Source organism: Vollenhovia emeryi, unplaced genomic scaffold (assembly GCF_000949405.1).
Source record: "Vollenhovia emeryi isolate VEMERY1.0 unplaced genomic scaffold, V.emery_V1.0 DF939451.1, whole genome shotgun sequence".
NCBI classification, from domain to species: Eukaryota; Metazoa; Arthropoda; class Insecta; order Hymenoptera; family Formicidae; genus Vollenhovia; species Vollenhovia emeryi.
The window spans coordinates 49,738-63,617 of record NW_011966915.1 but is presented as its reverse complement, the minus strand read 5'-3'; the positions used below and the strand labels follow the sequence as shown (position 1 = coordinate 63,617).

The 13,880-nt window shown below is 37.4% G+C and overlaps 1 protein-coding gene across 8 annotated transcripts in view; it reads left to right on the top strand.

Annotated features, from left to right (window-relative positions):
- LOC105557578 (syntaxin-binding protein 5) overlaps positions 1-13,880 on the top strand; it is a 59,011-nt gene that overhangs the window by 16,142 nt on the left and 28,989 nt on the right. For 7 of the 8 annotated variants that reach the window (XM_012004850.1, XM_012004849.1, XM_012004848.1 and 4 more), the window contains exons 2-12: positions 1,267-1,364; positions 5,038-5,220; positions 5,474-5,608; positions 7,816-7,879; positions 9,288-9,489; positions 9,556-9,631; positions 9,727-9,881; positions 11,194-11,485; positions 11,704-11,947; positions 12,166-12,422; positions 12,598-12,784. In XM_012004850.1, coding sequence (XP_011860240.1) covers positions 1,267-1,364; positions 5,038-5,220; positions 5,474-5,608; positions 7,816-7,879; positions 9,288-9,489; positions 9,556-9,631; positions 9,727-9,881; positions 11,194-11,485; positions 11,704-11,947; positions 12,166-12,422; positions 12,598-12,784 — 1,893 coding nt within the window. Of the gene's footprint in view, positions 1-1,266; positions 1,365-5,037; positions 5,221-5,473; positions 5,609-7,815; positions 7,880-9,287; positions 9,490-9,555; positions 9,632-9,726; positions 9,882-11,193; positions 11,486-11,703; positions 11,948-12,165; positions 12,423-12,597; positions 12,785-13,880 lie in introns of those variants that run through there. The other variant, XM_012004851.1, reaches the window with a different exon arrangement.

Below are 13,880 nucleotides of genomic sequence, written 5' to 3'. Positions count from 1 at the left end.
ACAAAGTTTGTTTAAAAAAAGGCGCAGTACTACGTTATAGAGCATTTCATTACGAACAATTTAAAAAAAAAATTTTTGAAATCGGTTGAGAATTGCACTGTCGGTAGACTTTTGTCCAAAAAGAGAGCCTTTTTTCCCACTGTGCGGCGAGCCGACCCGGCGGAAATTGCGCGTGGGCGAGCCTCCCTCGGGGACATCAGTGAAATCGGAGAACCCGTGAGGAGGTGGGGAAGAGCGGGGGTAGGTGGTTCCTCCTGGGCGATCGTAACTTTCGTATCGCCGTATTTTAACCCACTTCCCCGGCGCCCACCGGGCCGGCGGCGGTTGCCGGTGAAATGGAACGAGGGCAGTTTTCACCAGCAGCAGCGAGAAGCGCTCGACGGAGTCCCGCTGCACCAAAATCGACCTCGAGAGCGTGCACGTTGCCCGTGTATACTCTCCGTCTCCTCCTCCTCCTCCTCCTCCTCCTGCTCCTCCTGCTCCTCCTGCTCCTCCTCCATCGGTCGCGTTCGCGGTTAATCCCGAATCAGATTTTCCCCGGCTCGCCCACGTGATCGCCCATCACGCCGATCTGTCAGGCGCGACGCAGGTCTTTTGGAGGAGTCGGGTTTTTCTCTCCCTTTTTCTTCTTTCAGACGCGGACGGTCGCAAGCTCCGCGAAAAGCGTGCGGCGAAGCGCATCTCTTCCATTTCATAAGATTACCTCATCTCTCGCTTCGCGAGGGAGGCAAAGCGAAGCGAAGGGAAGTTTTAAGCCAAGTTTCTCGAGCGGAGAACTGGCGTAAGCCGTGACGTTCTATATCGGCGTGCGCGGCCCGTACGTGGCGTGTCGCGTTACTTTACGCGACGTAAGTTTCGCTCATAAAAATACCTACTTTTTGAGCACGGCGGAAGCTTCTTTTATAAGTTCGGGGATAGAGGAAGTGCACTTTGTTCCTATCCTCCCGGTATCAGTCTGTTCTAATGACGGGGGAGTGGCTCTTTATATGGAAAGTCGGGGATAATGCCCGATGAGGCCGACTTTAAATACCCTCGACGAACAATGCGTATCGCTAACATTTACGAGCAACAAAGGTATAGAATTAACAGTAGCCGGGTTGTCCACGAGGTTGTACACAATAGAAAGTCTGCGAAACAATACTGTCCCCCTCTCTCCCCCTCCCTTTCGCCCGATATATCTCCGCAACCCCTTGCAGGGATGAATAGTCTCTCCCAGGCGGCTAAAGCAGGAAAGATGGCATGAAACGGACACCTTTTATGTTACAGACATTCAGACACGGCTTCCCGCATCAGCCGACTGCGTTGGCATTCGATCCAGTTCAAAGGCTTCTAGCTATTGGCACTAAATCAGGATCCCTCAGGATGTATCCTTCGACGTTATCGTTAATACGGGATGGCAGCCCGCAATTAAACTGTCCCTTTCTTCGTGCGTGACGGCTAAAAAGACGCGAACGATCGATCGGTCCATTGGTACTGCATACAATATGATATAATTTTCGCTTTTTTTTCTCGCTCTCTCTCTCTCTCTCTCTCGTTTTTCGAACTTTGCTTTTATGCATTATGCGTTTGCCGCTGCGCGACCGTCGGATGTGACCGTCAAAAACCTTCTCTCAACTGCTCCAATATCATTGGTAAATGCACTCGTGTAATTCTGTTCCCGTAACAAAAACGCTTGTCGAGAATGCCGGTATTGGCGGAAGTAAAAACCGCGCCCGCTCGTTTCTCGTGACCGCCGTAAAAAATTTCGGGTGCCGGTGGGTTTGTACAATTTTAGCGGATTAATTACACGGTTCTGTCGGTCCGTGGTTCTTCGACCGTGTGTTTTTACACGTCAGTGATTTCATTGATCTATCGCGGCCAAAGTGTAGTAATAGATGCTCATCGCAGTTCGGTGGGCATCACTAACTATCGCGATGAACTATAAACGGCAGAGCTCCAGCCCCGCGCTGTCAATTTCAATGTAGGCGAGAGTCTTTACGGATCTCGCGTATTTAAGGGACTCCTGCTTTTCTCCGGACGCGGAAGTTGACAAATCGATGTTGACGAGAATTTCCCAACAATGTTCTCGCTCGACTTTTTTACCCTTATGTCATTTTATACATGGGGTTTCAACCCTCCGTCTGAACACGTGGGTCTACGGCATCCGAGTCAAAGTAACATATAGGCATATGTCCTGCTCGTAACTGTATTGAGAATTTATTAAAAATAGAACAGTGAACAAGTAATTTTCATCAAAGTGGATATGACGATGTCATATTCATTTTCAGATTTTGTTTTAATTCTTTAAGGCAGTGACGGCCAAGTAGCGGCCCGCAAGCCAGATTAATTTTTCTAGCCCGCCAATAATACAATTTAATCGTTTGATTGATTCATTTGAGCGATGCCATATTTGCTGCGGAATCAAGGGGGAAACCGCTGAGGACATTGTGGTGTACAGATTTGCGGCATTACTAAGCATTTTTTTGGCATTAGGCCTTGCTGGGGGCTGCATTATAAAGATAAAATAAGATAAAATAAGATAATAAGATAAAGTAATGCCCACTGGGCATTAACGGGCATTGGTGTACAAGATTTTGGTCAGCGGTTTCCCCTTCGTGCGGAATAAAATGTAATATGCTCGACTTTTTTTATTTATCGGGGTATCTACTACCGAAAAGACCTGGAAGACCTGGAATTCTCAGGGAATTCTTTCTTGTCTGGAAAATCAGTGAATTATATCAGGGAAACTTTTGTTGAAATTGTCTTTTCATTTTATATTTCGCGAGCAATCGAAAGTTGGCCAAACAACCAAGTTAGTAATAGAGTGACGGAAAACTTATAAATGCATTTTGGGAGCGATAACTAATGTCCAAACGTCATTCTATATCTTTAAATTTTATTTTCCCGTATTCTTTGGAAATAAACCAAATTTTAAGTGATATAAAATATTATTTTGTACAATTCGTTTTACTTATTTAAAAATTGTTATAAGTTTTAATTTTGTCTTCAAGATTGTGTGAGAGAATGCACACTGTAAACGAGATAAGAATAATTTTATACGATAATTGAATTGAATTTAAAGCATCGTAAATTACTACAACTTTGTTAGAAGTTTCAATGAAGATACTTGGAAAATCAGAAAATTCTCAAGGAAGCTTTTTTTTAATGAGTAGACACGCCTTGTTCATGCAATGATGGTACATTAGTTCTGATTATTAGTGTCTAATTAATAATCAAATATATTTATCTATGCGATGCACTAGTCTTTTAATCCTTTGAAGCACAGTATATCGTATTTAACACATTTTTAATTAAAAAAGATATTTTTACTCCGACTTGTTTAATGGTATTTTGAATCGCCGATTTCGAGTACAAATTTCGTATTTTCAGTGCTCCATATCGAATATCTGCCATTTTCATTTTCAAAATTTTTTAAATCCCACTCCGTATTTATAATTAACGAACTCCTATTGTGTACCAAATTCCGAGGAATTAGTATCTAAATAAAAATGTTTTAAAGGGTTAAATGCGATATAACGGCTCTGACCCTCAGTTAGGGTTCTTTATCTTGTTTGACGTTTCAATGGTATTTTGAGTCGCTGATTTCGAATACAAATTTTGTATTTTCAGTGCTCCATGTCGAATGTCTGTCATTTTTCATTTTCAAAATTTTTTAAATCCGACTCCACATTTATAATCAACGACCTCTTATCGCATACAAAATTTCGAGGAACTAGTGGAGAAAAGTACTCTATCAAGAGATTGGTTTCTAATATAAGATAGCAGGTTTTCAATATCCAAATTCTATAACAAAAAGTTTTCTAATAATTACAACAAAAATCGATTCTAATTAAATGACGTTAAATTCAGAACAAGAAACAAACCAACCACAAAAAATTGACCACGTTTGGACCTATGGAAGAACATATCTTTCACTGGAACCAAAGAAATATATCTCCTAAGAAAAAGAAAAAACATCTTTAGTACCAACTGATTTTGTCTAACTATTGCCACTGGCCTCTGTCCGTTCTTAGATTGTGTCATAACGATGAGTTGTTTGACGATAATTACATGTGTCCAATATGGAAATCGTTTTTTCTCCTTGTTTGTGATGTTGGCATTTATACATATATACATGTAATTTTTATTTTACTATTTTTTAACGTATTCCAACGACATTTAATAATAATTAAAATGACCAGTCACGTACCTTTTAAATTTAATGTATCGTAATTAATGAATTAGGGTGTTGAAAAAACTAAGTAAAGTCGAAACGTTCATCTATGTAAATTATTAAGAATATAACTGATTTTTCTAACATCCTTTATAGTAGCTCGTTATTTTTGGCCTTTAAAATTTGATCATTTGTTTATACATTTAACGAGCGTCCACATTATGTTATCTAACACAAATCTTTTTTCGCAACAATTACCCAATTTAAGAATGAATTTTTCACTAAACAGATTTCGGCCCAAGAGCAATAAATTCATGGTGAAATCAACAAATAACGCCTATTAATTTAACAGAAATTCCTGCTATCTCATATTAGAAGCCTATCTCGTAATAGGAGACTTTCCTCTGTCTAAAAATTTTTTAATTGAAGTTATTTGGACATTTAACATCCTGTCGTGGCTCTTATTCCGTTATTCCTTTGACTGCGATTTCATATCAGAGCCTTATGAATTTCTTAATTGTCTAAATAAAAGTGTTTCAAAGGGTTAAATGCGACATAACGGCTCTGGCCACTCAGTTAAGGTTCTTTATCTTATTCTGACCCTTTTAGTTCACTCTGACTTGGCCATTACTATTTTAAGCGAGGAAAATAGCGTCGAGTGCGACAAACCCCTGTTCACTAAAAAGATGCCGAAGAATCGTGTTCAGTTGGAGAATTAATGATAACCACGCGATGAAAGTACGGAGAAAAATGTTCTCTCGCGGATAATATGCGGAATTATTGATTATTGCTTTACAATACGACGTTGTTTTATGACTGCGGCCGTGGCTCGCAGTCGATACAATTCTGTATTTTTCTTAAATCCGATATCACGGGAAACACAGTTTGGGTAGACCGGGTGTAGATGCACATGTTAAACACGAGGAATGTGTGGCCGTGCTGCGACTGCAGTTCCTGATCAACGAAGGAGCGCTGGTATCCGCCACGGAGGACGACACCTTGCATTTATGGAACTTCCGCCAGAAGATACCGCAGGTGGTGCACAGCCTCAAGTTTCAAAGAGACAGGTCAGTCATTAGCGCGCGGCGCGGCTAATGTTGCTCTTCCCCGATTTTAAGCTTTGAGCCTCGTCTTTTGCGATATACGTGATATTCGTGCATAGTGCACGCCTAACTGCGGCTACGCTTCCAATTATACGTTGCGCGAGCGAAATGCGATACACTTGTGGGACTTTGTTTCATTTCGCAAGCGCCAACATAAACCACTTGAACTTTTCGGCAGCGAGTGTTAATTGGACCATGCAATATTCGTTTTCGACAGAATCACTTGCATTCATTTACCGCTGCAAAGTAAATGGTTGTACATCGGGACTGACCGAGGGAACATTCACATACTGCACATTGAAACGTTCGTTCTGTCTGGATATGTAATTAATTGGAACAAGGCTATCGAAGTGTAAGTATACATACTTTTGCTATATGGAGATATTTGATAATCTTAACAAGCGAGGATACGTCGGTGCCGTCTATGCGAACGCTGGCACGTTTGAAATAAACGCAATCGTTGATAAACGCATGCAGAGCTTAATAAATTCTAATGCCAGTCCTCGTAATTTCTAATCTCATCAATTGCGAGCATACGAACACGTTTAACATTTTCGTTGCATTAAGGTAAGTATTTCGAAGGGAACTGCCACTTAACACGATTGATTTCAGCGATAGGATCTTCAGGGGCGATAGTGTGTTGTGAATTTCCTCGGAATTTTTAGCGCTTGATTAATTAGGCATTGCTTTGATGAAACTTTCTGAGAGCAACGGATAGACCATTTGCAAAAAAACAAAAATGGCAATGTAGCGTACGATAAAAGATTCGTTTTACAGATTATTGGTACTTTTAAGTATGTGAACGCGGAAAATATATCGGGTGTATTTGCGGATATGTTTCTTTTAATGTGAGAAACGTTCTTCAAACCATGGTAATTTCTTGCCCATCGTGGTTTATTGCAGATTAATCGACCGTAAAATGTATGTCTCACTCGCGCTTTTAAAATTTACTATGACAATAAATCTGTTTTGCAACATTAAGTAAGGAATTGTAGTGGCTTAGAGAATGTTTCAAATTAAAAGGGATATACATTAGCTATTTGTGTAATCCTTACAAGACTTTTATATAACACATTAGCACTTGGTGTCTCTCTCTCTCTCTTTCTCTCTCGCGAGAGAGAATCTCTTAAAGATATTTTTCAAAAAGATGAGTGAAAAGTATATGTATTTTCAGATCCCGTTTCCACTAATTCCTGTAACGGACGTGTCGTTCAAGTGTCCTAAATGTGTGAATGTATGGGTCAATTAAATTACGGCGAACGGACAACGTTCGTGCGGAGATTGTCTCCAAAAAATTCTAATATTATACAATAAATATATGTATAATATATACAGGGTGTTATGCACTACCCGCCTCACCTCTTATTTATGGATAGAGCGGACTAGACTGAGTCGAAAAGTTCTTTACCATTTTGCAATTTTCGCAATAGTTATCGAGATATTAATTATTAAAAATCGCTGTCTTAGCCCGGCCTACCGTCCAATTCGAGCTCCCGGCGAAATGCGGCTGTCCCGCGATTGGTATGGCTAGGCGCGCGGGGAGTTGTTTATTATAGCTTGAATTGGACGGTAGGCCGGGCTAAGACAGCGAGTCTTAATAATTAATAGCTCGTCAACTATTGCGAAAATTGCAAAATGGTAGAGGACTTTTAGACTCAGTCTAGTCCGCTCTATCCGTAAATAAGAGGTGAGGCGGGTATTGCATAACACCCTGTATATATGTATACATACATATACATATATATATATATATATTGTTAACACTGGAAGGAACAGACGTCAAAGACCTGTAGTTCTTAATTGTGCCTGACTGTAGACACATAGATGTGAATGTGGCAGTGATGGTATAAGGGGTGTTCGTGATAAGTGTACCACCATTGGGACTTAAATGTATCCACGATGTGTGGAGAAAAGTTTGTCAGTTACATAATCGGTCGAAGAAATTAGTTGAGAAAGCTTGTCGGCAGTCGAAGGAGTATTGGCATATTCTTCTTTTCAACATATCGTAGATACCTTTCCCACCTCGGGCTAGGACTTGCGTCACAGAATACCAATCTGATTAGTAAATAAATCACGGGCAACGTGGCTGTATCTCGGGTGTTGATGAATAATTGGTTACGAATAATTCCCAATAGCGGAGCACTTAAAATAACTTATGTAAGCGAGTCCCTGCGATCTTCCTTCTACTTTCCAAAAATTCATTACTATCGACGAAGCCTATTAATACCTCTACGTTTGGTTTACCGGCATTAATACGCTACGGAATCTTTAACTGTTTATTATAACTATTTAAGAATGCTTTGTTATTTATTCTTTATATGCTAATCAATCACGATTTCCTTATCGTGTCTCATGAAAATGTAGCATAGTGCCAATTAATATACAAAGATATTATCGGCACGTTAAATAATAACGTAATTGAAGCACAACGATGATAAAAACTGCAATGAAACACCGGTTAAAGACCGCACACGAGTTTTTATATATGTTTCACAATTACACAAAAATAATGGTTCTCTTATACATGTGTGTGTATATACATATATATATATTTTTCAGATCTAGAAAGACTCACCCTGGTGCTGTAGTACACTTGAGTGATAATCCTTTAGATTTGAGCAAGGTACGCGCGTTTTTTGAGTACGTTTTTTTTTGCATTATTATTCCATCCTTATCATAATTTCATGATTGACATTATTCAATTTTATCGTGACGCGTGAGAGAGAAAAAGGAACATTTGTGGCGTTTACTTGAAATACTTTTTTTTTGTCTTAACAAACTTGGATTATTTGTCTAGATCCAAGCCAATAAATGCAAGTGTGTGCTTGCATGTTGTATGTGTGCATGCGTGCATGCCGTCACTGTTGTGATATGACAAACGAAGGAGAATCGAAAACGCCTATTTCATTAAGGAGGGGGGAAAAAAAAGAAAAGAAAATATCCACATTGTTCGATATTCCAAAGTGATTTTAGATCGGGCTTACAAATCGACGAAAGCCATACCGCGGTCATGATCACTCATCTTTTTACACTAATCTTCTTATACGAGCTCACTGTTAGTTCTGACAACGGAGTTTCTGTTACGGACCTTACACGAGTATCAATATATTTACCTACTAATTGTGCAGTTATGAGTGTGTGATGAGTGTTTGTGTGTTTCGGGTTGCGCGTTTGCAACTCTCTGTGTCTTTGATATTGATAGTTTAAATTTGATATTATATATGTGATATCGTATGTCATATGCTGTTTGGTTTTTTTTTCGATTGCAACGGTATAGGAAACCGTATACTAGTTTGTTTACGTCGAAAGAAACATTATTTGTTATAAAAATGTGCTTTTTAAAATCGAGATAAACGAATTACCGAGGACGTGCAAGCCAAATTTCACTGAATGTCCGTCAATTATGTGTCTATTTTCCTGGCTTTCGAAGTGTAGCGAAACGTTTTTACCTCTAGACAGTGATCACGCTGAGAAAAATACTATTAAGAACTGTGAAATTGCAATTTTTAATGCTAAAAATTGAAGTAATCGAAATTTAAGAAGTTCAAGTCTTTTCCAAGTGTGTGAAGTGTATTAGTTTCGCATTTATTAATGTCAAAATCAAAATTGCATAATTGTTAGGTTTTGCATATCGCGTACATTCTGTTCGATCGCGTGTAACATACAACCTGGTCAGCCTTTTTTTTAACTTGTCTTCGATTACAAAAGAAAAAAAACCCTTGTCCATCTCATTCGTTCTTCTTCGGCAATCGATAATTCATGCGCAATCATCGTATCTCTAAGTTCTATCTGTGCCCTTCGCACAAATCTTGTAGAAACCATTATTCACTACATTTTTATACCTGATCTCTCTATATGTATATGGCTAAATGTATTGTCGTGATAACAGACTCGAGACATATTGTAAAAGGATACATTTTGTCACTTATATATATGCATACATATATATCCACGTGTCTTGTTTCAAGGAAGTATGTTTTAACAATGGTATTTGCGCACTTCTCTTACACGCGCGGATGCTTTGCTTTCAGATGCTTATAGGATATTCGACTGGGCAAATCGTTCTGTGGGACTTGAAAACCAAGAGCGCTGACTATAGATGTCAAACGGATGATCTGTTAACATCGATAACATGGCATCACGAAGGTAAACAATTTATGTGCAGTCACTCGGACGGTTCTCTTTCTACTTGGACTCTTCGACAATTAAAGCCAACTATAACATTTCCACATGGTGAGATTCGATTGATTCCATTTTTTATTATGGCATACACATTTTTTACGCTAATCTCTTTTACAGCGAAATTTACCAAAGACGGAGAACCTGAACGTTGCAAAGCGATTCAGAAAGTAGAATGGAAATTGTCGAGATCGGGGTAAAATGATACATCTTTTGTCTAACAAATTATAGTTCCAAGCAATAACCATCCGTTAATCTTAAATAACGTATGACCTAAACGTAAACTTTCAGAGAAGCATATGTGATATTCTCTGGTGGATTGGCACAGGACACCACTGGGAGAACACCCAGCATTACGGTGATACATGGAAAAACTACTACGGTGCTCGAAATGGAACATAATGTTGTAGACTTTATAACGCTATGTGATAGTCCATGGGCTAGTGGTACAGTAAAACATGCTTTTTAGTGTTTTTAAAAGTAAAATATTAATTTCAAAATTAGAAAAATTGACTGTAAACTCTCCAAGTTGAATGAAAAGATAATAATTAGGGTAAAGTGCAACACGCTTCTGGTAAATAGAAATATATGTAGGTTGGATAAATAGAAAAGTGTCGAACGTTTCGATTCAATTCGGGTCGTCTTCGGCAAAATGACCGGGTATTTTTCTCACATGTTCCGTTGGGCCGTCGGCGAGCACTTCAAGATTGTTCAGTGTAACTGTTAGCATAACGAACCATGGCACGAATTGACGCAAAAGCCGAGGAAATATTTGAGTAGAATGCATAAGATGTCGAACATACAGGGTGTATGTATATACAGGGTGTCCGAAAAATCGCCTACTTCACCTCGGGAGGTGATTTGGGACCCAAAAACAAGCAAAAAAGTTCATACAAACATAGGTCCGGAAATGAGCCGTTTCCGAGTTATAGCCACTTTTATGTTCAAAAATCGTAATTTAGAATCCGCTTGGCATCCCTCTTTCTTAATTATTTCTAAAATTAAAAATTTTTATTTTTAAATTTGTATTTTTAATTTTGTTAATTTTAATTTTTTTAGTTTTTTCAATTTTTCAATATTTGTAAATACGATTACATTATTTTTAAAAGAAATCAGTTGTTTTCACGACTACTTAAAGTCAGTTGTTTTCGCGACTATTCAAAATCAGTTGTTTTCACGGCTACTGGAAATCAGTTGTTTTCACGACTACTTAAAGTCAGTTGTTTTCGCGACTATTCAAAATCAGTTGTTTTCACGGCTATTCAAAATCAGTTGTTGGTGTATTGTTGAAAAAGACTAAAAAAATTGTGATTAAAAAAAATTGAAAATAAAAATTTACGATTTTTAAACATAAAAGTGCCTATAACTCGGGAACGGCTCATTTCCGGACCTATGTATGAACTTTTTTGCTTGTTTTTGGGTCCTGAATCACCTCCCGAAGTGGAGTAGGCGATTTTTCGGACACCCTGTATATGTATGTATATATATTAATAGTTAATTAATGAAGCAAATGCAACCACTATATAAGTGAAAAAGAAAAGATAAATTTTGTGTTATGAACAAACATTCCGATCTAATTATTATCTTTTCATTGGTTACAAAATATTAATTTTTCTCTATAAAAAATTGTCATGCTCTGTCGACTGCCATATAAATGATGAAAAATTTATCAATCATGTATATCATACGTATGTCACCGATTTTATTTGATATCGATGATTTGGCAGCAGTAATCATTGTCGTTGTTAATTTTTTCAGATTTTCAAGATCCTTACGCTGTTGTTGTTTTACTACAAAATGACCTGGTTGTGATAGATTTGTTAACTACTGGATTCCCTTGTTTTGAGAATCCATATCCTATGGATATTCACGAATCTCCCGTGACATGTTGTGCATATTTCGCGGATTGCCCTTCGGATTTAGTACCTGCATTTTATTCTGTTGGCTCTAAGTCGCAGAAGAAAACCGGCTTTAGCGAGAAGGAATGGCCTATCTCCGGTGGCGAGTGGAGCTCCAGTTCTAGCAGTTATAACGAGATTATCCTCACTGGGTAATATTATGATCATAAATGCAACTTTGTCGATAAATAAGCAATTTATCTTTTTAATCGCACGATGACATCCATGATATCAAAATATACGCGTGATTATATCATACATGTTACCGTGCACAGTCATGCTACTATGCACATACATGTTGCGGTCTATCGCAAGCTAGACGATAATCAATAAGTTGCTTAAATTTCTATAGCTACACGTATGTTCGCAGGCATGCCGATGGCAGTATAAAGTTTTGGGATGCTTCAGCGGGAACATTACAAGTCCTTTACAAACTGAAGACGGCGAAACTTTTCGAAAAAACTAAAACACGTAGTATAGATTCTGAGGAAGATCCGTTAGCGATTCAACTTATCTTCCTTTGTCCTGAAAGTCGCAAATTAGCTATCGCGGGAAGCGGCAAGCATGTCGTGTTGTTTAAATTTAAGAAGGTTGAAAGTATGTCTGAAGTAGTGGTAAGTCATCTACTTGCTTATTAATGCGATACTCTTTTGCTACTAAGTTTTTGCTCTGATTAACTTAGACTGAAAAAATGTTCTGTGACATTCTTTTCTTATCCACATATTAGCTTACTTCGTTAAATCTCACTTACACGACAGCAGTACTCTTTTCACACTGCATTTATATTTTTCTTGTGAAAGAAAAAATAACACGATATCTTCCAATATTGCAGACTTTGGAAATATGCCTATCGGTAGACCCGGCAAAAGAAACGGACAATTCACCGGATCGTGAATCTCCGGCGACCGGAAACATCGTGGGAAACGTGGAAACGAAGACTATAGAATTCAATCATCCGCTCAAAGTCAAGACGGGACTGCAGAAAAGACCGGCCGGTTTTCAAGCGACGCTGATTTGTTTGACAACAGCACCTCCCGGAGAATTACCTGAAAATATAACGTCCCTCAGTTTAAACTCCTCATACGGCCTGTGAGTGTAGTCCAGAATTGTATTAGCCACTACATATCCTAAGCAAAGAGAGTACAGTAGAATATTTTAATGCTTTAATGCGTAGATTGGCCTATGGAAATGAGAAATTGTATTAGCCACTACATATTCTAAGCAAAGAGAATACAGTAGAATATTTTAATGCTTTAATGCGTAGATTGGCCTATGGAAATGAGTCAGGATTAGTGATAGTGGACATCGTGCAGAAGATCTCCTTAATCGTATTGAACACCAGTGATCTTGGAAGTGGCGATCCTTACCAGCGCGTCTTACGCAGTCCCAAGCGGCAGGACGAATTGAAACGAGAAAACGAAGACAAGGCAAGAAGTCCAAGTACAGACCAGGTAAAATATGCTTCTTCTTCTATTAGAATTGTGTATTTCAAATTCCCACAGTCCCTACCCTTAATTTAATCTAGAAGAACCTAGAACTTTTACATTTTGTATTCTGCTTTCTCTAAATGCCAACATTAGTTTTTTATTGCATGATTACAAAATGTCCACATAAATTAATTCCTACAATTGTGTGAACAAATTTAGAAAAGTTTGTAACTTAAAATTCTATGATAGATTAATACGAAACACTTTGTCTTCGATCTTGTAAATATTACTACTTCAAAACATATTTTTTGATAAAATAATAGTCATATGGCTTACGTGAGTATATAAGAGTTATCTAAATTCTATTTACACAGTGCGGTACATTATTTCTTAATAAATAGTAATGACTTAAAGATTTTTGTGCAACTTACTAGTCTACTTTTGCCTAAGGAATCTATTATATAATTTGATTCTATATTACGCTGTAAAATTCTTTCTACATATAATTTCACACATTACAGCATAATTCGCTAAAAATATATATACAATCTTTTAAAAACACCTTTAAATACATCATAAAACAAAATAAATATTGGCAACTAAAAGGTAAAGTATCCATTCTCACTCTAGTGCGCGAACAATAATGTATTTCTTAATTAAAGATGATGATTACAGTAAAAAATATTTTAATTAAAACTCGAAGTGTGAAGTCTTAATAACTTCTAATAAAGATAACAAAATTATCTTTTAATTAATCAAAATTTATATTTAAACGATTAAAAAATATGATACCAAACGTGTTCCATCAAATTTTAATAACGTTACGTTGCTATTCACAATAGCTTACAGATGTGATTTTAAAATAGTTTATTAGATCGTATATTTCTTAGTATACAAATTAATTTTAAGTATATACAAATTAATTTTATTTTTATCATTTAGTTCTTTAGTTACTTTTTTATCGTTGACTAATGTTTTTCTAAATATTTTAGAAATTTGAGATGTAAATTATTTGCATTTAAATTTGAATAAAAAGTGAAAACATATTGCAGTACGGATTTTAACTTCATTTAAATTACAATTATGTAAATAACATGTTAAATATTAATTTTTCTAATCC